We start from the raw sequence: 27,637 nt of genomic DNA on the forward strand, positions 1-27,637 counted from the left end.
TTCAGTAAACCAGCTATGTGTTCTTTCTAAAGAAAAGAGAAAGGATAAGAAGTGAACACATATTTCATGTTGTGACATACCTGTTTAAAATGTCACTGATAGAATTTAGGTTGCTATCCACGCTCATACAAGAATGAAAGCCCTAATGAAATATAAAGGTTCCAAGGTACTATCAACTGCTACCATCAACTGCCTAAGCAGGAACCTTGCTCTTTGGCTACCTGGCTCTCCAAGGGTTTTGGTAAGCACTGAAAAATTATGGGGGACCAAAAATAAAATTAAACTACTAAATATATCAAAATTCTTGTAATCCAAATACATGGACAAACTTTCCTCACTATGTGAAGCTGGAAGGTATTGTCTTCCCATATATGAATAGCCTATTTTATTCCTCCAGTGTAATTCCTTCTCATACTCCTTTACGAAAAGACACAAAATAAAAGGTACACAGCACAGTAAAAGTATATATATCAGGAATTTTGAAAAACTTACACTTGTTTTCTATTGTGCAGCAACAACCTAGGAGGCATAGAAAAAGAGAGTAGAAAGGAAGATGTGACCATTTAACCAAGAAATAAATACCAAAATCTTAAAAGAAACGGAGGTTAAAAGGGGAAGCTTCAGTTAGCAGTCAAATACAATCCTTGAAGTGAAGGCACCATAAAAAGCCTCCATTAAGAAAAGCGTACTAGATGAGTAAAACAGTTACCACCTGTTGAATAGCAGAAGGAAGAGTAAAACAAAACTTACATTCACATGACATGTTTTGCCCAGGTACCAGGCCAGGGCTTTGGCACTGGAAATCTCCTAACTTGCTACCATGTGTCAAATTATTTCCCAGCCAAGTATTGCATTTCATCTGGGAGGTGGCAGCTAACAGCTGGGAAGTCCTTAAACCTACTGTTACAGTTCAGCTCTTCAGCAGACCAGATGAACCTGTCAGCTACCACAGGGATGTACTTACCACTTCTTTAGTCCTGAAAACTACTAGTATGATAAATATGTTAGAGTTACCAGATTCATAAGTAAAACGATAGTTTAAATTATTGTGTTCCATATGCTAAAAATAATATTTTATTCTCTAATACAGCTACTTTACATTGGTGCTATTCATGAAAGCTTTGCAAGACGGTATATATACATGCACTATGTATCTGAAGATCTGTTGTATATAAAGATAAGCAACTAACAGTTGATTTTATTCCCACAAAATTTTTTGTCAGGTAACAGACGATTGTTTGGCTAAGAACACTAAAGCATGTGGATATGAGAAATTCTGTTCAAAGGGAAAAAAAGCTTAGTAATGAGAATAACAAAGCAGCATTCTTGAACTCAATTAAGATAGATTATTCTACAACTCTTCTAGCACAAAATTGTTAGTTCTAGTCATTACAGTTCAGTTTTAAAATTTTACAATATCTTTGTGAATTTGTAATACTCTCTCTTTTCATGCTTTAAATAAAAACCAGCTTCTTGTCATTAGAGTCAGAAAACCCGGACTGCTCTGATGAAAATTAATACAATAAACCAGAAGTCTTACTGCATGCACTAAACACAAAAACCTAATAATGCACTGTGGAAAGAAGGGATACAATAAAAATCTACACTAGAACAAAGTACTCCTAGGCAGCTGTCAGAATGCTATGGAATTTTTCTTGACATTATATAATGTGACATATGGTTTCCATATTTTTAGCTTGTAATGTATTCATTCTTTCATGAAGTTTTGGATCATTGCCTCAATCCCTTCACCAATGAAACTAGAGTGGTCAAAAGAAAAATATCTGAGATATACGGGCCAAATTTACTGGTGGTGCAACTCCATTAAAATAAGCAGCTATATTTACCTCAAGTATTATTTAACCTATAAATACATCACAAATATGTATATATCAAAATATATACATCTGTGTTGTAATTTTTGTATATCAAAACCAAGGTAGGGTACTTAGATACATGCCAATTAGGCAATGAAATCTTGAAATCAAATGTTTCACACTTTGAAACACCTGAATTTAGGAATGTTTGCATAATATTTATCAAACTCATTTACATTCAGAATTGACACCAATATTCTTTGAAAACAAGTCAGAGACCCTCAAGATGCATGGACTGGGTGTAAACCAACTCAATTTCCTTTGGATTTTGATACAAAGGCAGGAAAAAAAAGAGCAAGATTCAGTTCTTACTAAAGAAAATTCCCTTAGAAACTTGCACAAAACTAAGAGGGCGGAAGACGTAAGCTACATTCTACAAAGATCATTGTCAGACTCTCTCAACGACCTCCAGATCAAACGAATTCAAGTTACAGGCAAAAGGATGTGTTTCCTAGTCATCCTCATTGTAAAACTTTAGAGCCTCTTTCTGGCTTGGATATCATGATATGAAAATTCTGGACTAAATTAAAGTTTCAAAGATTCAAAGAATCAAAGTTTCTGAATATGCATAACATTTCTGAGAAAGTGTCCTGGAGCGGTACAAGCATTTAGAATTTGAGATTTACTTGCCTCACATCCCTTTGGACAACTGCAGAAGCTGGCAACAGAGCAGGACACAGCCTTTAAGCTTTGTAACAGTTTGCTCTGGTAGCCATAGACAGACACTATAAAGTAACAGCCCATAGCTGCTAAACTGCAGAACGCATCAACCAAAATTCTGGCTTCAAATCAAACAGAGCCTTCCTTGCAACTGCCCTATTGTGCATTACAAAACATGTTTTATTTTAATCAGGTTGTGTAAAATGAATCAAAAACTGAAAGAAATGTACCTACAAGGCATATTGCTAAAAGTCTGCTATCCTCAAATACACAGTGATAACTAGTGGAAGAAGTTAGAATGCCCCAATATGGAAAAGAGCATAAAAAACACTGACAACTGATAAACTAGAACAATCCTTCTCCATGGTGGATCAGGTTCTTGACTCAGGATTCTGAACTAGTCTTAGCTAATTTGAGTTTTTCTGAATCTGTTTCTGCTGGAACCTAAAATTCAAGAGGAAGCTATCTGGCTATGTAAAAGCTGGAATAATCTGTGAGTGAAGCTTTTAGTTAAGACATGGTTTAGACAAAGCTACATCAGAATGAGGAAAAGGTTTTTTAAGCAATTTTGATACCCATTTCTGAACTGGCTGGGCCAGAGACAGGGCCAGTATTCAAGGAGGTCAAGGAGTTGTTCCAGATAAAGTAATTGCTCAGAAATTCCCCTCCTTCTGCTCACCCTCTCCATGTAACACATTTGTGCTATGCATGCCAGAAGTAAAAGATGGCAGAATCTATTACAGCAAAATACACTACATAAGGGAAGTCTCACATTTCAGTTTCTACTTAAGTTTTGACATTGGAATCTCACTAGTAGCTATGAAAGTGTAATGCATTGCTGTCCAGACACATAAATATTACTCAATGCTTTTATCAAAAATATAAATAGTGTTTTATCTGGTTCTCGCTGTCTTTACAGAGAAGGGGATAAGTGTAGATGTGACATGCTTGATGATCCCAGCCTCCAGTGAGTGTCCAGTCACTAACAGTCCCCTATATTAGAGTATATTGTATGCCAGAAAGGTGTAAGATAGGCAGAGCCATGATCTATTGCCAAACTATCACTTCACTAGTTAACCACCCATAGGTGAAGGCTAAACAAACCCATTTGTGCTAGGCTACAACAGTGTTTCAGTGATGAAAGCTTTTACTGCTCTCTCATAATAGTTGTCCTCAACGAATAAATTTTGCTCTGTTTAAATAGCAACAAAAATTAACTGAAGTTTGTGCGTTGGCAGCGTTCAAACTAGCTAAATTACTAAAAAGTGAGAGCATATTTAATATGTGAGCCTGCTTTTATTTCCTGAATCTGCTACATTTGTTTCTGCACAACACCATGTGACAGTATGATGAAATTAAAACTATTACCAAATAACCATAGAGCTTGCAATCACATATATAACAGAGGCCACAAACTCACTCTTTGATAACAAGTTTCCATTCTAAATTTCGTTTTTGAAGGATTAAAAAGGCTTTTTATGTCAATTGACATATAAACCAACACGAAAATCTTTGGAAAACTAAGCCATATGTAACATTTACAATACATTACAACAGCTTACAGGTAATCCATTAATGCAGGAGAAACTGCATCACTCAGGGAATAAACAGACTGTGAATAACTTTGGATCTAAAAGAAAAACAAACACTGAGTTCAAAGAACTGAGTGCTGAACGCCCTGCTTGTCTTCACAGCACCTGAAGTACATACATTAATTATTAGCAAGTCACCACTAATTATTTGGTAATGGCTAAATAAGATACTCTGGTGCCTGTTAAACACAAACCCAAAACTCTGTTTTGCACAGTGGAAGAAAGAGATAATTGTGGTAAATTATTAATTCAAACTTTCATTTTAAAGTCTATTTGCAATAAATTAGAATAGATTATATAAACACTAATAAATTATTTAAAGTTGAAATTGGACAACATTTTAAAAAATGTTTCCATGTTACCAAATTACATAATTTTATTAATTAAAAAAAAATACAGAACTGTTGTCCTAGCCCATCTCTCAGGGATGTTAATGACAGGTTTTTAACTGATTTTGATGGAACCAGAACTGGATCCAACCTCCTTTGATTGCCATTATTCTCCTTAGAATTGAGCACAATAATAAATATTGTTGTCAAATTCACAGCTTGGGAAAAATAATGTACTCTATATTGTAGAGCTTGCTATGATTACTTCAGTATGTTAATAATCTGCTAGTGGCAATTTTAAAGATTAATGGTTATTACTGTAGGCATTTTTACACATTAATAGACAGTGACATGTAGACAATAACATATTATAGTTACATATATAATTATACATAGACAGCTTTAATTAGTCACCGTTTTAAAACCACAAATATAAACTTTTATACACAAATGTACATGTAATATGGAGTAAAATGTTTGATGATAGAGTGTAATATATATGTGTGTCAGTTATTTTATACTTAAATATACTATTAAAAAAACTTATCACTAAAAAGCTTTTCTTTTTTTACAAATATAAATATCTAGATAATACTGCAGTATAAATTACAGCATATACTTTTAAATTTAAACACAGAACAAAGCATAACCCTTCAAAATAGAACAACCTATTAGGTATTGCTATCGGCTATGATGATTTCTGGTAATTTTCAAAATCTTCCCTATGATGTGTTACAGAGCATGATACTGTTCCCACTGAAGTAAATGGCTGTTTCCCATTTAATTCAATGACTGCAGGAACAATCGCTTAATAAAACTACATAGACTATATTCCACATGCATTATTATTTCACTGTTATCAAATAAAATAATAATATATATTTTTAAAGGCAAGGGGAAATAGAGTGACAGAAAGAACAAGAAAGCGAAAAATATTAGTGAATGCTATCGTACCGATTTCCACGGTCCCCGATGCCATGAACATCACCAGGGCAAGAATGCACATTACATTGTGCCATATGAGGTGGCTTGTCTAGAATTTCACAGTTTTGATCACCCAACATTTGGCCAGTAGGAAGCTGACAAATCACCAGTCTTGTCTTTATTCCATCTCCACAAGTTTGAGTACACTGAAATACAGAATTTTATATGCAATATTTTTGTTAAAGGAGTCATCCATTAAACCAAAAATATATAGCAAAAATCAATACATGTCATTATTAACTATGCCTATTTTCATATTCCCTGGACACTCAATTCAAGAATAAGGATTTACAGTCTAATCTCATACAATTCTCTCACCAAAACATTTACCAAACTACATTTTTATAGTTTACCAAGTGGTTTTCTACAGTCTCAGTTACAGAGAATCTATCAAGGAGAAGTATCCATTTGTGAGAATAAATGTGCATATGTATCTTCCTCTGATAAGAGGAAAAGATGGAAATCGGTCCTAAAACTAGTTTTCCCTGCCAGAAAAGAGAAAACAGACACTGGGCACACTTTCTCATAGTCTAACTTATACAGACTAAGCGTAAAATACTTATAGGATGTGTTTTCTGGGTTTCAGTTTTCCTGTAATTCTTCAGTACCAGACAAAAATAGTACTTCTCATTTCTAATGAGCTATTAAAAACAATCTGATCAAAACTGAGCATGTTTCAATAGTTTATACCTTTTTTACTGTGTTTCAGAGGATTCTAAATTAGACAAAAACTGCAGCATCTGCATTAACTGCATCCCAGGTCTGCAGCTGTGGACAGAAAAAACATGACACTCAGGCTGGCCTTGAGAACTAAATGGCTAGATCTGGCCAAAATGAGGGGGGAAAAAAAAGAAAGATAAAAAAAAGTCAAACAATTTTTCTTCTTTTCCCAACTCTAGATATTGATGTATCAAAAATCAGTAAAAAGGGGCAGGAATCGCAAGAGGTTAGATTAGAACAAATGCCAAACTAACCAGATTTAACTCTTTCTGTAGTGTTTGAGCAAGAATGCGTGGTCAAAATCTGACATTACATGGCATGGAGAAACCGTTCTTTGTCCAATAAGGTATAATGTTTCATCAAAACATTCTAATGCAGGCATACCTTTTAAATGCATGATCCTATCTTCATACTTCTAATTTGTAACTACAACCCAGTAGATACTACTACTTGCAGTTATTCTAGTCAGTACCTATGAAATTTGATGTAATAAAGTTTCTTTATAGCTTGTGGTGCTCATTTTTTTCTTAGACTAGATATTACATTGAGGTTTTTCTGCACACAATTCATCTTTTTCTAACAGAAAACAATTATGTATGTCTCAAGATTCAAGACACTACTGCAACACTCAATTATATGTTGTACATCCTTAGCCTCACACAATACTTCTTTTGGATGTATATTTACACTACTCATATTTACACTACAGTTCTGGATTTGATAAAAGAACAAAGTTTAGATAAACAGGTTGAAACTTATTCTTTTCAAATAGGTAAAAAAAAATGGTGTTCAGTTCCATTCACAGTCAAATAGTTATGTTACTATTTCTAAGCTTATCTGGTAAATAATGTTTCCCTTTGAAAGTGAAATGATCTTACTTCTCCCCAGTTCCCATAGTTCCATCGTGGGCAGGGTCCAGAATCACAGTGTCTTGACTCTGGAGGTTTTGTTGCCTCATCACAATAACTAGCACTTCTTCCTTCTTCATCTTGACATACTACAACTCGATGGTGAAATCCACCTGCACAAGTACTAGAGCACTACCAAAACATGTAAATATATGTATCATCATTGCATAATCAGAAATATGCAAAATATATTGGTTAAAACAACTTCAAATTATTATTTTTTAATGCTAACTTTCAAAACTGAAATTTGCAAATAAAAATTACTACTATGTAGAAATATTTTAAAGTTGAAATTGCAGAAAAAATACATTTTGGATTTAATACAGTCTTCATAATAATAATAATATTTTTTTAAAATAAATGTACTTCTCTTTTGACCAAACCTGTACTGCAATAACATTTCTAGAAATGTTAACACACGTGTGAAAGAACAAATTAATAAATTTAAAAAAATTCTTACTGCTCCCCAGGGTCCAGTTCTCCATTGATATCCTCCTGCAGAGGGTCGGTTCCACTGGTTTATATTGTCTTGTGGATGGTGTATTGGAAGGTAACTTATTTCTGGAAAATGGCTTGGATGGTCATGTATTTTTGGAATATGATGATAAACTGGTGGACATGGTGGCATGTTACATTCTTGTTCTCTGGAAGGTCGGCTTTCAGGATCACAGTAATTCTCGTTGATTTGTTGATGATAGTTGACACAGATAACTTGTCTTGTTACTATTCCACTATCACACGTAACTGTGCACTAACCAAAAATTAACCCAACATTTGTGACAGAACATTGATAATTAATAGCCAAAGACATTTATATTTATTTGACAATAAGAAACATATACTTTGTTTTTTCAAGGGATGCAATTTCAATCACACTTGCACAGAATATGTCCCAATTTCTAATCAGAGACTTTGGCCAATAACCTAAATAGATATATTTAAAAAAAAAAATTACCATTAATACTTACAGGGGACCAATTTCCAACTTGCCACTCTCCACATGGGCTAAAGCAGCTTGAAATTTCAGCTGGTCGTGGTAAATGAGCACAGAAAGATTCATCTGCTATTCCTCCATGGGCATCTCTACAACTCACATAGCGAGCACGATCACCCTTCCCACAGGACGCAGAGCACTGTCAGAGAACAATCCAAGCTCATCGCACTTTAGGAGACCAAAATAAGATCATGCAAGCATCTACAATACTAACATCGCTTAGTATCGCTAATTAGAATTAAACATTGATAACCAGATTTCCATCTCACACTGATACAGCCACGCGTTCAGGAAAGAAAGTAAAATATTGCTGGATGGTTTAGGCCTTAAGAATTCTGTTGGCTTGGAACTGAATTGCATGGACTTAATTCTTGTGAAGCAATTCAGAGTATCTGAACAGGTAGCATTTCAACTATAAACTGGAATCATTATACAGTTGCAAAGGCAATTTTTATATGTATTAACAACAGAAACATTAGAGAGTAACTTCCAGAACATTTTTGTTATTACACAGTGATGCAATATTTACATCAACTGATATAATAAAAACTGTTATTCACAATCCATTTTCCGTTCTAGTTTATATTAGCATATTCCATTGAGCCCCTTCTGATGCCTTTTTAGCTGCGTTCAAGGGAGATTTAGTGAAGAGTTTCTGAGTAGCCTCAGCCTATGCACTCTATACTGCTACTTAGTTAAAATAGTTGTGCAAAGACACAATTGTGTTATATGCTTTGTTAATAACCTCAAGGGATTAACAGACACACCCACATTCTTATAGATAATTTTAAATTTTCACATCGCTGACAAGTAAAACTAATTTTCAGCACTATCAAAATTAAAAACTCTTTCATTAAACAAAGTTTGTGTAGAAACCATTTTTTATAATGCTTATTTTACAAATTATATAAAATTAGAACTTTAAAGACACAAACTGTTTATATTGCTATTCCCATAAAAGATTTAAATCATATTTTAGAATGAAAGATGTTGTCCATACTCAGAAACTGATCAATTATTTTAAAAAAACACTTCCTTGCACACTCTCAATCATATGAAAGCTATTTTGCTCAGAACTCCAGCTCCTAGAATCCTGTATTTTCCCCCTCCTTATTTTCCTTGGCCAGATTTGAAGCGCACAGAATTTGCTGCGAGTGTCTATCTCCTCTTTAAGAAACAGCTTCTTAAAAAAATATTAGAATTCCTTTAAAATTTATCCCAAGTAGGTTTCAGTCTGAAAAACATATTAATGAGAGCTTTATGGAAAAATAGATGAGGGAACGGAGAACTGCTCTGCAAGATGTGACCACTATTACATTACATACTGGAGTCCATGATCCATATCTCCATTGAGTCACCTTCCCCACATGAACTAGAGGAAGTGATGTAGTCCACAATTCTGTATTTTCTGGGCAAGAGGGCAATTCACATTCCTGTGGGGGTGAGGAAAAAAAAAGCTTTCAAAATACACATTTTGGAATAGTGAAACGTAAAGCAAATGGCTCCCACAGAGACAGATCCTATCATTACAATAAGCCAGGATTAATTAACAAGTAAATACCATCTTCTAGCTTTTCCCCGGTGTTATTCAAAGGCTTTTCATTGAATTGTTTGTTTTGTTTCAAATTGAGAGGCAAAGAAAATGTATTTGATATTAAAACTGTATCAGTAATAACTAATAATATTTGCACTTTGAAAAAACAGTGTTGGGCAACTTGCTGGAGACAAGTGGCATTAGACATTGCTGTGTCCTGGTTCATAGCCACATGCAGTACAGAAGAACCGAGTGAAGATAGTGGCTGTATTGTCCTGTCCTTTGTACCTTCAGCTACTGAGAACACAAAATAGCTCAGTTTCAGTCAACAGCCAAACTGTTACCACAAGTCGAAATACAAAGTATACTCAAACCCAGTGTTTTCACATGTAAGTGGAAATAAATTTATACCAATTACTTGACTTCTATATTTTGAAATCTTACTCAAGAAGCCATCAGAGGGCTGGTAACTTGTGACTGCTTTACTCCAAACCATAGAATCCTTTTTTTTTTTCCTCTTCTCCTTGAGCCAAGAAGCAGAGTATGTCCTCAAGGAGGTATGGGGTTACTAGCTTAGCTGGATATAAATGAGATGTATCAATCTGGTGGCCAGATCAACATATTAATACATAGCACCTAAGACACCAATTGCTTTTAGTTAAAGATAAACCCACTAACTGTATTAAAAACATTTCTTCTGAAAAATTATAGATTTAAATAAAGGGAAGTGAATGAAGTAAAGTAAACGGAGACAAGAAGAAAAGGTAAAGAACCATAATAATACCATATTGAATCATAATTCATGTCTTCACAGTTTTGAATTAGTATTATTCCAACAACTGAAGCTTTCTTCAGGTAACCATGTCATTCTTTTAAGAACTATATTCAAGCAGAATTTTAGAGAATACCAAGCCAGTTAGGTGCTATTATTAAGCATGATGGCAAGCAGTTTCCTTGTAACATTCTACATGTTGGAGCTTCCTCACCTTGCCAAATAATGAAAGGCCTTTGGACCCCGTCAATCATATACCAAATTTTCAAATTCCAATCTCCAAATTACTCTTCTTCTACTTCATTCCCTAGGCCAAATTTGAAGTTTAGGAAAAAAGCAGGTAGTATCAGTACTTTTTTCTCATTTTAAGAACTCATTTCCTGCAAGTTCCCTCAAAGAGTCAGTAGACAACACTTGTAATTAGAAGCTTTTAACTCAAAAGTACAATCAACTGAAAGGTATTTTTTAACTTACTTGGTTATCTCTAGGACGAGTAGCAGCATTACATTCCCTGCCGTCATCGAAAATAACTCTGTAAGTCCCAGTAACACATTTGACTGCACGCATCTGGTATCCACGTCCACACGTTACAGAACACTGTTAAAGCCAATAATTTCACACACTTGAAATAGCACTATTTATAATCAAATTTAATTTTTAATTACATTTTCTATTTTAAAACTCTTTCTAGAATGAATAGGAATAACTACTGGGATGATGTTAACTTTCTTCATGGCAGACCATATGGTGCTTAAACAGTGTCTGTAACACACCAAAACTTTGGCTATTGCTGAACAGTGCTTGTGCAGGATAAAGGCTTTCTCTTTTTTCCCCCTTCTGCCTCCTACAGTGAGTAGGCTGGAGGTGGGCAGGAGATTAGGAAGCAACACAGCCAGGATAGATGACTCAAACTGATCAAAGGGAGGATCCATGCTATATAACGTCATGCTCAGCAACAAAAACCGGGGTAGAGGAAGTCGGGTGGGAGGCAGTAAGGGGTAGCTTCCAAATGAATCGCTAGCTGCAGATGTTAAATGTCTTTCCCTTCACTATAGAGTCTGACAAGAGCACACTCAAAGAAGGCACCTAAAAAGTTAGATGGGTGAAAATGTTATTACATAAATCCCATCCTATAAATGTTGCGGTTCAAGCACAAGTACTGGTGAAAACCCAGGTCATGAATAGCTATTACTGGATGGTATGGTGGAAAAACTGCAATGGAAAGCTCTGCTCCAGAGACATGGATTGGTAAATTGCTTGTACAAGCTACTCCAGCAAGGCCATACACAGTGATTTTTTACTCAGAAGAATTGTATCATGGGACTGAATTAATTTTTTATTTCATTTTTGCATTTAGCTTGTAGGAATGGAAAGCCAGCACCTTGTGATCAAAAGATTACCCAAAAGGAATTCAACATTATGTTAGACAACAGTGTGGTTCTCTCTAACGTGAAAAAATATTACATGAGAAAAGTTCTACACAAAAGAAGTGTTTACATCAAAAATATACTTAACTTCCAAAGGTATATTTATTCTGTATTTTACTAACAGGTTATATGCAAAAAAACCAAATATCAGCTGCTATTCAGTTATGAATTCTCACTAATATCCAAGAAACAACTGAATAATCCAACACTTCTGTTGGTTTGAGGAACCTGATCTTATGAAAGCTCCATGAAATTGAGTACCTTATTATTTTTTAATTAATTCTCATCTATTTGGTGACAAAAGTTTCCTTCACAAATTAATTCACTTTTTTCCAGAATTTTGAAGCCACTCTGGTATACATTAGATGAGCATCATTACACACAGGAACATATTTTTCAACAGCACTTTCACATAAAGAGATAGCAGATCTTTCTTCACTGAAGGTCAAAACAAAACATAACAACAAAATACTAAGTCTTTTTACCTGCTATTATTAGCATATGCACTTCTATGACCTTAATTAAAGCTCCCACTTAAATAAATATGCTCACACACCTATAAATATTTGGTCTTTTACCTGTCTCATTCATCTGAAGAGTTTCACAGAATCACAGAATCACAGAATGTTAGGGATTGGAAGGGACCTCGAAAGATCATCTAGTCCAATCCCCCTGCCGGGGCAGGATTGCCTAGACCATATCACACAGGAACGCGTCCAGGCGGGTTTTGAATGTCTCCAGAGAAGGAGACTCCACAACCTCTCTGGGCAGCCTGTTCCAGTGTTCAGTCACCCTTACAGTAAAGAAGTTTTTCCTCAAATTTAAGTGGAACCTCCTGTGCTCCAGCTTGCACCCATTGCCCCTTGTCCTGTCAAGGGATGTCACTGAGAAGAGCCTGGCTCCATCCTCTTGACACTTGCCCTTTACATATTTATAAACATTAATGAGGTCACCCCTCAGTCTCCTCTTCTCTAAGCTAAAGAGACCCAGCTCCCTCAGCCTCTCCTCATAAGGGAGATGTTCCACTCCCTTAATCATCTTCGTGGCTCTGCGCTGGACTCTCTCTAGCAGTTCCCTGTCCTTCTTGAACTGAGGGGCCCAGAACTGGACACAATACTCCAGATGCGGCCTCACCAGGGCAGAGTAGAGGGGGAGGAGAACCTCTCTCGACCTGCTAACCACACCCCTTCTAATACACCCCAGGATGCCATTGGCCTTCTTGGCCACAAGGGCACACTGCTGGCTCATGGTCATCCTGTTGTCTATCTACATTTTCATTATTCTGGAGATTTAATACATTCATGTGTAAAAGCATCTTTGATACTAAGTCTCAGGGTCAATGACTATTTTAAACATTTAACTTATCTGTGGGCGTTCCTAAATTACAGGATAGATAGACAATAGGAGCAAACAAATATGTGAATCAATTCAACTAAAGTAACTACTTAAGATCCAATTAAAATGTTTAAAAGGTATTGTTTTGTGATCACTCATAGTCTGAACTAGAAAACAAGAAACCAGGAATCCTTATGTACTCACTGATCCCCAAGGCCCTACTTGCCAAGATGCACATTCATGAAGTTCACATGGTGTTACTGATTCTGGTCTATCATTTGGATTACAGAAATCGTCTCTCAGTTGTTCATCATTAAGTTGGCACCATACTTGACGATGCTTCATTCCTTTTCCACATGTCACAGGACACTGTAAAAATATTAGTCATCAGTTTGTAAAGACATGAATCTGCATTAATGGCTTCACTTTCTTTTAGTAATCTGTTAGATTTTAAGGATCATATAAATAACAAAAATATTCTATGAATATAAGTAGTCCAACAAAACTAGTTCTTTTATGAATTCTCCATTTCCTGTAAACATCAACCCAAATGCTAATACAAAGGAATCACTATTAAGTTTCTAAAGCTACAAAAACATGAGAACTATGTACAGATCATTTACTTCCACTAGAATAACGAATACTTGTTTAAAATATGAGTGCACATATCACTGCTTTCACAGGAAAAGTGTTTAAACTATCCATCGTTCTTTTATACCCACATAATCTATAATAAAATTGATATAATTCTGTTCTTCAGTTGGCTGGATGGTTCTCATTGCTTCATAAAAAAGGAAGGTATGCATATTACTATAGACAGATTTACTTTAAGTTGCTTCACTACTTCATTTTTATGTAACAAAATTTCAGAGAAAAACAAATTCTAGGTGTGTTTTTCAGAAGTTCTCATGCCAGTTGTATATCTGGGATGTATATCAGCCAAATCCTAGGACTTCAGAATTTTTATTATTGTGTGCCCCAAAATAGCCAGAACAAAAAAACCAAACACTTAAGGCAGCTTATTTTAATATTGATGACTAGGACCAAAGGCGTCTTAAGTTTTACAAGGTTGATTACCTCGCTCCACTCACTAAGAGACCAGCTTGGACATAAGAATTCATTGCAACTCTGTGTTACAACTCTTGGAAGTTCCTGGCATTCTCTGTCAGGAAGATGACGACCCAAATTGTTCATACAAAAAGCTTCTCTGGTTCTGACACCTTTTTCACAGCTCCTGGAACACTGAAGTGTATAGCCAATATTATAGAACAGGAAACACAACATGATAAAACCAGGTCAAAATACATTATCAGTCTTAAAGGTGAAAGACATTAATGATTGTGTTAGACAAACTTATCCTACATTTAATCCACAGACTGCCAATATGTTCACGTGAGATAAACTTGGCACTTTGTTTAGTAGTTCCAAGATAAAGCTCTTTAATGAAGATTAAAGCTGAAATTGTACTTATTCCTTTTCTCCAAAATACTCTCAGAACTAAATTATTAAGACTGTAAATAAAATATACACCTTTAACCACCATATCTTCTCTGCTGACTTCCAAAACCAAGCTGCAAAAAATTTAGCTACAGTTTCTTACAAAAATATGAGGAAGTTGCTGAAATACAGATTGGTATTAGCTCCTCCTACAACTCTGCATTTGTCAAACATTATTTTCTTTTGCTTAAACTAAAAAAAATGACATAAAAATAAAAAATTGATATGAACGCTAACTAGAACTATAATGGTAAAGTAAAAGATTTTGAATTTGTACCTCTGACCATTCTGTGTAGTGCCAACTTGTTAACATACAGTCACCATGGCAGGGCTCTCTGGTTGGTGGTTTCTGCTGATCAGCACAGTACTTATCATCCACTGGAGCACTGAGTCCTTTTGAAATAGAGTATTTCATGCAGTGGATCTCTATAGACCGATACCCTGGGCCACACTTTGATGTGCAGTCACTTTTGCCAAAATTGTGCCACCTACAAGGATAAACTGTTATAGAAAGCTAACTATGTTTTAAAAAATAAGACCACAGTGAACAAAGAACTCAGAGAATGTACTGGGAATTGTCATGTAAATATAGATATGCATTTTAGGGAACAGATAAAACTGTAAAATCTATCTCATGACTGGAATTTTCAAAGCAATATAAAACTATTTGACTCACAGGCTTAAAAACATCTTTTTAAATTTAAAGGATCTTTTGTCTTAATTTCCTAGGTGACTCTGAAAAATGTAAGCTATAATTCTAACTGTTCATCTTCTGAACACTCCAGCGTGGGCTTTCTTGGAGTGCAACACCACAAGTCTTTCAAATGAGTTTCAGTTGTGGGTACAGTTTTGGTGAAAAATGTATTCTGACCAGCAATACAAGTTTTTGCACCACAATATATAGAAGAGATTCACAATTCTAATAGAAGACTTTGTACTTTACCAATAAAAATTAGAAAAGTACAGTCATTCTACTTAGATTCAGAGGTGTAAACATAATATATAAACCTATTATACCAATAGATTTGAGGAAAGGAAGGGGAGATGGGAGGGATGAGGAAGGTAGAGAGGGGTGGAGGGACAGAGGGTAAAGCAATCTGAATTACTTTTTTTCAATCTCTATCAACAAAAATATGTAAGACCACAATAGCTCCATCAGGTAGGAACCTCTCTTTACCTTAATTCACACTCTGTATTACACTCCTCAAAGACACCTGGTACAGTGGGTATAAGTTCACATCTTTGATCAGACACTACCACATGATCACTTTTACGTACGCATGTCATTCTTCTTCTTCGAATACCTTGAAAAGGAAACAAAAAAGCGAATAAAGGGCTAGAATAAGAGTGCCTTTTTACACTAATGAATTCCATTCATCATTTAGGAATTTAACAGAGATACCCCATTAACACTAATTGTTGTATACAGAAGATTCTGCACAAACATGCTGCTTTGTGCAGCTGACTACATTCCAGGTGGAGAACAAGGTTGTCCCAGTCACCCCTTCCACCTCCCAGCTGTACTACTGCGGTCTCAGGAGGATATCAACTTCCAGAAAACTGCAGAAGTGCAACAGTCCGTTTACTTATCAGGCTAAGTATTCCAAATGCATCACATCTGTCCTTTGCTAATTACCAAATTTTTAAAGCACCATGTTAACTTAGAGGTTGTGATCCTTTTCTTTAAGGAAGCAGAAAATTTGATCACAGGGTACCCAAAAGATCTGGAGTGTTGGGAGAAGTACCACAGTTGAGAGATGCTCTGCTTTTCTAGCACATGAGCATGTCTACAGCCTGACTCAAAACCAGAAGAAACTCACCATCACATATCTACAGGCATTTCTAGCACCTGCTAATAGCAGTATCTATCAAAAATCTGTGTACGTACACTTCATATAAACCACTTCATACATATTGTGGTTTTTTTTTTACATTGGAATGGCCTATAGAATAACAGTTAAAAAATTGTAAAACATATCTTTAAATAGCTTCACTCCATGTAGCAGATAAGCAAAAAAGACAAATAAATATATATGAAAGATACTAGACAAATCAGTGTCCATCTGGAAATAGGATAACGGAAGCCTAATACATATTAGTAGATACATAATACAGCTTTCTAAGGGTGCATTAGACTTTATTCAACTTTTTTTTTTAAACCACTCATATGGCTACAAAAGAAAGGAACACAACTGTAGTTTTGAATATAGACTTACATTGCATAAATACTGAAAACAGCAAAACAAAATCAGAAGCCGTTCTGCCCTTAAAGGCTCTGTGCATCTAAAGTGCACTGAGTGCTGAGTTTCTTCCTTACAAGTAGTGGTGAAAAATCTGAGTACTTAAGATCAGTCCCTTCCTAAATGCAACCAGGTCTTTGGTTCTGGTGACTGAAGAATTCACAGTACCTTGGCACATCCTGCTGCAGTCTTGCCAGGGTCCGTAAGGATCCCACGTAAACAGATCACTTCCATCTTCTATTGGGATATTGAATGAATAACGCACATCAGGGTTGTATAAATTCCCTACACACAAAACCTTAATTGAGATAAAATGACAGCTGTTTTTCAGTGAATTTGAACATAAAATTATGAACATAATGATCATGTAGAAAATTTTCAAACATGAAAAAAGTAAACATGCACCTGTAAGGTTAGCTCTTCTTCGATTCTATCAGTGCTGTTAATTCGTTCTATCGTATTGTTTGAACCACTGTACTCAAAAATGGCTCCTTGTATATTGATTTCTCTTTTTGACATGCTTACAACAAAGTTTCCATTCAAGATAAAATTTCCATGAATATCAGATAAAGCTATAAGTAAAATAAAATATTGGAAATAACGCATCTATTTAATTAGAAGGTTTTATCAATAAAAACTCTTAATAATATATCTTCTCATCAACACTTAGCTTTATTTTAGCTCATATGTAATACTTTAAAGTTGTATCAAACAGTTTCTAATGCATGAATTTAATTCTAACCATCAGTAACTTTCACCTAAGCAGCTGTCACGGATTTTCTCTGCATTAACAACACAACTTCAATAACATGTGTTCTGTTGAAGGATTGACTGCAGTCATCACTTCTAAATTTGGTTAGGTTCCACTATTGTAGAAGGAAACAACAATTACCTGTATTTCTGGCCTATTCTACAGCCCACATTCTTGTATTTGCTAGAGCTACTTTTAGTGAAGCGGCTTTTAAAAGTAAATTTTAAAGTAAAAATAAAGTAAATTATTAAGCATTTATAATAATAATTTAATAAATATAATGACGAATTGACAATAATAAAGATGAATAACAATTTAAATTTTAAATTTAAAAATAAAGTAAAATTTTTAGTAAAGGCATGCTGTTCAGGCATTACTACATTTGAATTGGTAGCTAGTGTCAGGGGGTGAGGGTTGTTTCTGTGTCCTGCGAGATGCATGTGCGAGAACAGGGCAACTGGTGGCGAGGAAAACACTTTGAAAACTGAAGTTTGTTGAGTAGGATGGCAACGGAAGAAGAGACAGAAGGAAAATATGCACCAGTGTTCTCTCAGGCACTTCAGATGTAATGTAAGTACTATGAAAAAGAAAAACCAAAATTCTTGGTACAATGTGGTGATGAATTCTTTGTTCCTCTCACACACTTGCAAGTTTATTAACATGTGATCTTTACACTTAGACATGATAGAAAAAGAGAAATGTGAGACAACTGGTAAGTTTGCTGAAGGTCAGAGTGCTCAGTTTATAAACAAAGTATATGCTTCCAAGATTTGAAACCACAAATATCTGCATTACTCCTGAGTTCACTTGTGGAATTTTAATTAATATTGCCACAACAAAGTAAAAAATTGACAAAATGATGCAATGTGCTATAATTCCTACTTTCTGACAAATGAACACACATGTTTAAGAATTAGAAACCTAACAACATCTCACTCATTTTTATGAAAACTATTATCTACAGAGAGACTCAGGCAAACGATGATACAATGTAATTAGATATTTGCTCTGAAGACTTTATCAGACTTCTGATAATGTAAGTCTAGAGCAGACCTCTGGCAAGAGCACAAAAATTATCCATCAATGTTATCCCCAGGAGGCTTTTACCAAGGTAGTTGTCATCTTCTGGTTTCCCTGAGTAGCTGTGCTGCCGAATATCAATGTTTGTTGCTCCTTTGGGAATAGTTACTACAACATTGTAACCTGCAATGTAATTATTCACAAATTGATTATCTACAAAAATAGTCAAATACTAGTAAATATGAACACACGTTTAAGTAGTTTTATTCACAAAACCCTACAGTGCACCAGTGACAATCTCTGCTGAATGCCCTCATGTTTTAAGAAGGAAATATGAGTATCTTCATGCATATTAAATTTCTTTATTGTTGTTTTTTGTTTTGTTTTTTTAATCAGTTTAACTGAACTTTTATTTTCATAACTCATTAAAATTCATTCCCATGTTCAGAAATGGGAATTCAATTCTTTACCAATAACATGACTTCAACCTACTCAGAAAAATCTCTAGAGAGCAGCACTACTCTAGAAAGCAGTCAAGTGTATCAAGTGGGATTCAGGAATCATTGTGGCTCCTCACAATTTAACCACAAAACTTCAATACAAGTGTGGATAAGTCACTTAACATGAAATAACTCCACTCCCTGTTTATACGATTGGGTTAGCTTTTCTCTATCTCACAAGAGTATTGCATGACAAAACTCTAAACAACAAGTCCTAAATACTCAAATATTGCAGTGTTGCAGTCCATACAGATAGGTAGATAAATCAGATAAACTAGCTACGCTTGGTTTGCATTCTGCTACTTAAAATGTTACCCTAGTGTAACCCTAGCTTCCTTCAAAATACAAATGCTTCACAAATGGGTCATTATTTCCTGTAATACCTCCAACTACTATTATGGTAGCCTCGTTGTAAGGTAACAAAATAAGGTGCATCAAGATCTGCTTTTTAGAACTGTTGCTCTGCACATAAGCATAAGTTAAATAAAAAAAGCGGTTTCTCACAGATGCTAATCACAAATTCAAAAGGATTCTTATGCCTAAGAAAAACTGAGTATGGCAAACATTGGAAACAAATAATAAACGCAAACATGCAATCTGAAGCATTAATGTCATCCTTGCTAGCTTTTCTACTTATTTTGCTGTGTTTAACAGTCTTGCTGCGATTTAACTTTAGTTAGTTGACTCACCTCTGTGGGTAAAAATTTATATGGCAATATCCTTTTCAATTTCAGAATTCATTAACTTCCCAGTGCTTTTAATCTATTAAAACTATGCCATGCATTTAAATGAACATTTAATCTAATCACAGGTCCACCACATTTACCAGCTGGGGGCAGCACTGCAATTGCAAATTGACACGCTGCATGCTCTGGATAAATACACAGCCTCTGGTCATCTTCCAACATATTGGGAAGAAAACCAAAACACACTTAGAAAAGTTTCTCATCTCACATGCTGAAGACCTTGTGGTAATAGAATGACAGAAGACAAAATATGGGAGGAAACTGTAAACAAAACTGCATAGCATGCTGTCAAGGATACACAGACTAGATCACATACTAAGGCACTGAGAATGCCAGTTTTCCAGGAAATCCTCAGACACTCTAATTTGATGCAATAATAATAGCCAACATAATAATTATGTGTGCATAATTAGATTATCATTTCCTAAATAGAGAGCTAAGTAAATTAGTATTTCATTGTAATGAATTTCTGATTATTGTTTCACTACTGTTTAAACACTTAATGACATTATAACTATATGAATACAAGCACGTACCACAGGCTGCTATTGTCTAATTCCAAATTCTGCCTTAGTAAAATGACTCTCATCAGTACGGAAGGGGACCAGGTGAAGTTAAAAGAAAAAGATCAGGTGCATAGACTTCAGCATATTTATCTTGTGATCCTAACTCACAACGTTTCGGAAAATAAAATTTTCTCAGACAATGTTTTCAATCATTAGCCTAACGATGTCACAGGCCTCCCATGGACACTGAAGTTTTTGCTTGGCACAAGTCCTCTGCCAGGGAAAAAAAAAATCCAACAGGATACTGGGCATAGTTTCCTCTTTGACCAGCAATTCCTTTGTTCTATGAAGATCCTATTTGGCAGCTCTCCAGGTATCATTTTCTCTTCGCGTGTGGTCTCTTTCAACCAGTGAAGCGGCAAGCAGGAGCCTTTAGGAATCTGATATTAACCTGGAGACTTCTGTCTTTATGTTCCATGCTCTAACTACTTAACTGCACTGCTACACACATCCATAGAAGAACATCTGATAGAAGACCTATCAGTAGCTCTATTAGAGAAACTAAATCAAAGAAATAGGAATTACCAAGGTTATTCAGAAGAGTTTCCCATTCACTACATGACAATGAAGAGAGGAAAGAACATAAATGTTGCTCACGGTGTTCTCTGGAAAGAGAAGGATCACATTTCACAGGCTATCTTTTTCACTGTAGGACAAAAGAAACCTCAACAGCTGCTCATGCCACAGATTTCTTGCTATTTCTCTTTAAACAATCAAAAGGAGACGTTGGAATAAGTTCTTCAGCTGCACAGTTCAGACAAGAAAATGCAAAGTGCAAAGCAGGGATTCTTCCTTTTAACGTACTTTTACCCTCATCATATCTTTTATTCGTATCTTTTGTTTTGACCTTACAGTAGATTGATTTTTTTTTTTCCCCTTGAATAGGTCACAGTGTTTGTGTCCTTGAGAGGGCACGTCACTGAAAATCAGAGATATTTTATGTTGGCAGAGGCCCTAAAGAATATACACCGAAATCCCACTTCCTCAAATGTAAAACATAATTTCTAAGCCATACTGAAATGTGCATTACCATTAAAAAAAAAAAAAGCCAAACAAACATACCATAATGAGCACTGCTGAAAGTACCTGCAAGAGTCTTACATGAAGAATTATCACCACCACAGATTCCACATTTGTCTCTCCTTGCCTTGGAATTCAAAACGTGATCACAGCCTGCTTGCTACAAAAAAATGCAATAATCCTGTATCACTCAGCCCAATGGAAAACAATGAAAACAAACAACGTAAGCTTCCCACTCCCTAAAAATACTGTTATTCACTGTATATATCTGGTCTTCCTTGGCAATTCATGAAAAGCCTTTTATGTTTTTGGGTGCCGTAACATAAGGGCAAAACACAATAGTGCTGTTGTACTAAGAATGTACAATCCAAATACACTTAACATGTCAAGAACTGTATAAGAATACATAGCAGTATATAAAGTTTTTTTATAAAAATATGAACATTGTTTATAAATTTTAAGTTATATTTACATTTAAAAGTCTTAGAATCCTAAAAGCAGTATGTATTTGTACATGGTCATCAACGCTTTTAAAGTCTGTCACTACTGCAAAATAAGCAAAGGAATACGAATAGACTATAGTGGTTAAACTAGCATAAGCACAATTTTTGTTTATGTTTCTTTACTTAAACTTCCTTTTTTAAAAAATTATGATAAACAGGACAATTCTCTGGCATTTCCTCTTTCCTCTTGATTCAACACTATATAAAAGGCTACATTTTCTCCTCATCCTGAGCTTACTCAGTTTCACTGCAATCAGCAAAACAACTTGGGCTTGACAAATGTCTTGAGTTGTTATAACATGCCAGCTTGCTTCTCCCAAAAAATCTTGTGGTACTTCCATAATTGCTATTAAGCAAGAATTCTGAAATGATCCCTTGCAAGGGTCAGTTCCTCCTGATTTTGCAACTAAATAATAAATATGTAATCTATCTACTCTTGTATTTTCTACTTTTTTACTTCTTTGATAGCAGAAATATGACAGCAATAACCACACAGCATGCTTCTTTCCTCCCTTTATGCCAGTTTTGGATCAGTTTCTTTCTGCTCACTTGGACAATATTAACTCTCTCACATATGAGGCTTAATGAGGAAAGACTGTGGGTCTTCACATTCAGCTGTATGTTCTTCACTTAATTGCCTCCATTTCCAGATCTTTAATTTGGTAGGGATTAAAATTAACTGAACTAAATTCAAAACATCTTGCTTTACATATTTTCAGTAATGGTTATTTGACTGAATACTTAATATCTACTTTACCATCTGTTAAACTTGATTTTAATAATTAATAAGTTTAGATTTAAATACCCTGCATAAGCCTTGAACACAAAGGTCATTGGTTTCTGCTCCACAGGGAGTACCATCAGCAACTCTGTCCTTCAGCTGATAGTAGGAAGTTGTTCCAGAAACTCGGCAAAAAAGTTTACAGCGATCTTTCATAGAAACTGGAAAGAAAATCCAACAGGTTTCTTGTCTGTTTTCAAACTTTAATTAAAGTATCATTTTTATTTCAATAATTGAAAAAAAATTTATACTTACTACCACTGTACTTTGGAAGCCAGCGAACAGCAGACGTAAGACCGTTGATATTAAAGTGTTTGCCATCAAATTCAGAGCACTGTTGCTCCCGGAAATCTTTTTTGCCTTTTGGACATGAATCAGTACTACACGATCGAAATTTCATCCTGCGGCCAACACAGTACTTTCCTCCATTTCTTGGTCTAAGAAAAATAGGTAATTGTAAAATACACTCCGTTTCTAAAATTGCTGTTTTCCATGAAAAGTGGCTTGAGCCACTGATCTAAAGGGGAAAATCTCACACAGCATTCTGCTATGTTTTTCTGACTTTCCCACACAGACCCTTATCGTCTAGTGCACTGTGCACAAATTTATAACCATGTGAAGAAAATAAAAACTCCATGTAAAATACTACTGCTGAGGAAGGCAGTAATCAAGCTATTGATGTTTATTAATGTCTATTCCATTTTCATTTCTCTTACACTCATAATTATTTTGCCTGGGAAAAAGCATTATTAACTTTAATACTTTTATCAACTTAGCTGGGATTACAGCCCTATTTTTACAGAAGCAGCACCTCCTGCAGTAATTTGAAATTATTATTTTACAGAATGACAAAGAAAGAAGACAAAGTTAGGAGCTGACACACTCTTTCTGTAGTCCTAATATCTCCTTCAGTTTGGGGATCAAAAGAACTAAAAGGGGAAAATTGTGGAAAACACCCCATTTACTGTAAAGTTTAAAATACATTTCCTAACTGTTCTAATTCCTGATACACAATAATTCAGCATTATTAAGTTCTTGGCAAGGAAAAAAAGAAAAAATCAATAGCATATTGATACTATCAGTTACTACAGACTTACAGAGGCATATCTAATGGGAATCTAGTTTACCGCCTCTTACTCATCAGAGAAAATAAAATAACCTGGGGTCATTTGATTGAGGTTCATTTATCCCACTGATGATATCAAGATGATATGATTTCCTAGAAAAACCCTGAAACTACCCAGGCTGCAGATATGGTTCTGCTTCTGGATAAGTTATGGGTAAAGTTCTCATTTAATTTCATTATAGAGAATGAAACCCACATCAAATTATTCAGTCAATAGAAGTTTCTCATTATAAAAGTAAGTTGTAAATTACTCTGCTGTAACCAGGGTTCCTTTTGGGAGTTACTGGTGGTGATGTTGTGAAAAAGTCTTAAATCAAAGCGAACCAAGTGTTTCACTAAAAAGATTACCAGGGAGTACATCTATTTCTTTTTGCAGCTTTTACTCCAAAGAAATCACCTCAATATTTAAAGAAACCCCCAGCATTTAGAGTAAAGCTGGAAAAAAAGACCCTGCCAAACTAAGTCTTTAGAAAAATCTATAAATATGAACGATATAGTTGAGACAAGAGTAATCTAAAAATTCTCTGCATATTAGAGTCTGTAGACTTATGTCGCTTTTCAAACATGGCTGAAACAAGCATTTTTTTTTATTAGTGCTTCAAACCCATTTGTGCAACCTGCAATACCTTCATTTTGTTTTGAATCAATCCATTGTGTCATAATATCTTCATCATGCACTAATGTAAAAGACAATAAAAAAAACATACTCTGGTCTATTACACAGTCTGGTGGTGCTCTTGATTCCACCTCCACAAGTTCTGGAACATGAGCTATAAGGTCCCCATGGTCCCCATTCTCCATCGACAGGACGTGTCTCCATTTCTCTGCTCACACAAATTCCACGGTGGCAGTGCTGCACAGTTGACAAACAAAATAAAATTTGTAAGTCAAAGTTACAGTCAAAAGGTTACTGTATATTTTAGGCACAGAAATAACAAAATTTAGGAGCTCACTGCTCTTAATCTGGGCCTGGACTTTTTCTAAAATGTGCAAATTCATTAAGATATCTTACCCAGTAGTCATATTTTCAAAAATGCTGTCTAGAGTTCTTTGCTCTCTATGAAAGCTACTGGATGCTGAATATATCTTTAGGTCTTGTCACTTTATTCAAATGCCTGTAGAAGAATCTCAAAATCCTGATCTCGAATTCCTGATATGTTTTCATGCACAAACTTCAAAAATAGATTCACAGTCATCTTGTATGTATGAGATTCTTCCAGTTTAATTTGGAAATTCATGCTGATACAAAAAAGTGAAAAGGTATGATAACAAACCACCAAGAAATTCAGGGTGTTTTCAGCATCCCGAAAACTAAAAAACCTAGTGGGATTGTTTGGGAAAAGCACACAAATCTTCAAGCATTTAAGACCTTGTTTATGTTAAAGCAAGATGGTGCTATAGATTCATGCTTAAAATCAGACTTTCTCACCTATAACAATAGCTGTAAAATATTTTATATTTTTATCTGTTTATATTTTACAGTAATTTTATATTTACTACTAATTTAACAAATTTACTACTACCATTAAAACTGAATTAATATTTAAAGAAATAATAATTCTTAGAGCAAGATACTACATTGCAAAGTCTATTGTGTTACTTCAGATTTTATTCCTGCTGAAGAACTACCTATTTTCATCTAAAAACTTAAAAACTTGCATAAAGGAGCAATTTTCATTTCATCTGCTCAGATTTACATTATCAAGACGACAAAGATATCAAGACTATTCTGTTGTGGTCATGTCAGTTATGAGACTTCACCACCCCATATCTGTAAACTGTTATCATTTATAGAAAGTTGCAATTACTAGACATTTTTTTTCAGAAGAATCAAGTGATCAATCTCTTGCTTCTAAGTATTTACTGTCTAAGTCCCTGACTCTGCAAATATTTATCCACTTCACTGGCTACTCAAAAAGTACATGACTAAGAAGTCTAAATGAGAATCTTATGATTGGTGCATGCATGACTTTTTCCAAAGAAGCTGCAGGAATTACCAGCACTAATCCTATTGATGACTTATGGCAGTTGGAATTCTAATTCACTTGTATGCTTTAGAAAATCCCAAGTGGTATATTTGATCACAACACAGTGGAATAGTTTACATACTAAAATAGAATATTTACAAGATACTATAATGTCAGCACTATGTCTCCTACTGACTTCTATGTGGATAACGTGTCCTCAACTTTGTCCTTGACTCCAAACACCCTCTGAAGCATCAAAGACTGCCCACATCTGGAGACAAGACACTGGGCAGGATGGACTATATGGGGTCAGTGCTCATATATAAGAGAGATCATTCTTTATTTTAGACTACTATTTACAGACTCGGGATTAGACTGATCATTCAGTTTGTTGTCAGGCAGGATTCTCCTAGTCGTATTGACATGGAGTGGCTTATTCCATTTTACCCTGAAGTACATACATGGATTAGTCATTGGACTCATCAGAACAGATTATATCAACTCAACTGCTTGCTATTTCTGAAGCTTAGGCTTTGCCTCTCTGTTGTCTGTGACATAAAACAGCTTCAAATTACCTTAAAGTCTAGAAGGGTTTTGGTAACTAAAGTCTCTGACACATAAAACAATTTAAGAACCTCTGATACACAGAAGATAAAATAATTCCAGGATTCCACACCATTTTAAAACTAATTTAAATGTTGCACAGAATTTCTCAAGAGTTATTATGATGTCACAAATTTATTTTAGAACTATCAATCAACATACATTTTGCTGAACACACTGAAATGATGTGTGCAATCTTTCTGAATATACCTGAATGACACAAAACTCAAATGTTGTTCAGTGGTTTTATCACTACATAAAATAATTCCTAGAAGCAATTTTTTCCTAATTAGTACATGCTTTTATTATATTGATACTTAGGCTCATATGCTAACAATCATTTTGCTTTCAAAATAGGAATTTGTCATAGAATCAGATTCTCCTGTCTGAGTTCTGCCTGAGCTCCTAATCCAACTTGGTGATAAAACTGACTGCCTGTATAATTCTTCATCACACCGACTCTTGCACATGGGACATATCTTTTAATCCCCGAATGCCCTCCTCTAGGAATATGACCTTCAAGGTGATTTTCAAGCCCAAAGCAAACACAGAACAAAACCTAGATCTATCTTGTCATACAATCATTTAAATGATTCCGCAAACTGGCCAGATCATCACTCGCTTGGTGCTAAGACTAATGCTTTAACTTAACACTAAAAAGACATTATTATTCCACTGCATATCTGCATATGATTTTCTCACTGCAGTGCTTACTGTTAGTTTTTATTACTTTTTCCAAGATGCCCTTAGGGTACCTTTGTACCCAAACATTCTAGTACCTATCATCTACTACTGAGCATAAAAAATATGGCTGCATTATGTAAAAGTCTAAGGTAAATATGAGGAAGCATTAAGACCTTGCCTTTCCAACAAGTGACAATTAGCATCTTAGGAAAAAATTTTTTACTACTATAGGTTGAAGATTCTAAATCCTACCTCACAAAATGAATACTGCATCCAAATATGGGACAGCAACCTAGAGTTTAGGTTCTTCCTCCATCCACAAAAACATTTACAATAACTTGAAGTGAGATTTCAGGAAAAGACAGAGCTGTAAACTGAAATTTTATACCCACAACAGCATTATTTTGATCCATAAAAATGCAAAGCACATGTTCACATCTGGGATTTTAATAGCTTATTCAACAAACTTGTCTCAGCTATTATGTCTGCTGCATTCCTACA

The 27,637-nt window shown here is 35.0% G+C and overlaps 1 protein-coding gene across 1 annotated transcript in view; it reads right to left on the minus strand.

Moving 5' to 3' along the window:
* ADAMTS20 (ADAM metallopeptidase with thrombospondin type 1 motif 20) overlaps positions 1-27,637 on the minus strand; it is a 104,648-nt gene that overhangs the window by 39,113 nt on the left and 37,898 nt on the right. The window contains 18 exon segments of the mRNA XM_068400735.1: positions 5,413-5,441; positions 5,444-5,588; positions 7,041-7,202; positions 7,531-7,821; positions 8,039-8,203; positions 9,390-9,497; positions 10,845-10,967; positions 13,337-13,501; positions 14,210-14,374; positions 14,907-15,117; positions 15,807-15,933; positions 17,038-17,167; positions 17,275-17,441; positions 18,728-18,823; positions 21,515-21,632; positions 22,781-22,917; positions 23,012-23,193; positions 24,590-24,735. Coding sequence (XP_068256836.1) covers positions 5,413-5,441; positions 5,444-5,588; positions 7,041-7,202; positions 7,531-7,821; positions 8,039-8,203; positions 9,390-9,497; positions 10,845-10,967; positions 13,337-13,501; positions 14,210-14,374; positions 14,907-15,117; positions 15,807-15,933; positions 17,038-17,167; positions 17,275-17,441; positions 18,728-18,823; positions 21,515-21,632; positions 22,781-22,917; positions 23,012-23,193; positions 24,590-24,735 — 2,667 coding nt within the window.

Source organism: Nyctibius grandis, chromosome 5, assembly GCF_013368605.1.
Source record: "Nyctibius grandis isolate bNycGra1 chromosome 5, bNycGra1.pri, whole genome shotgun sequence".
NCBI lineage: Eukaryota > Metazoa > Chordata > Aves > Nyctibiiformes > Nyctibiidae > Nyctibius > Nyctibius grandis.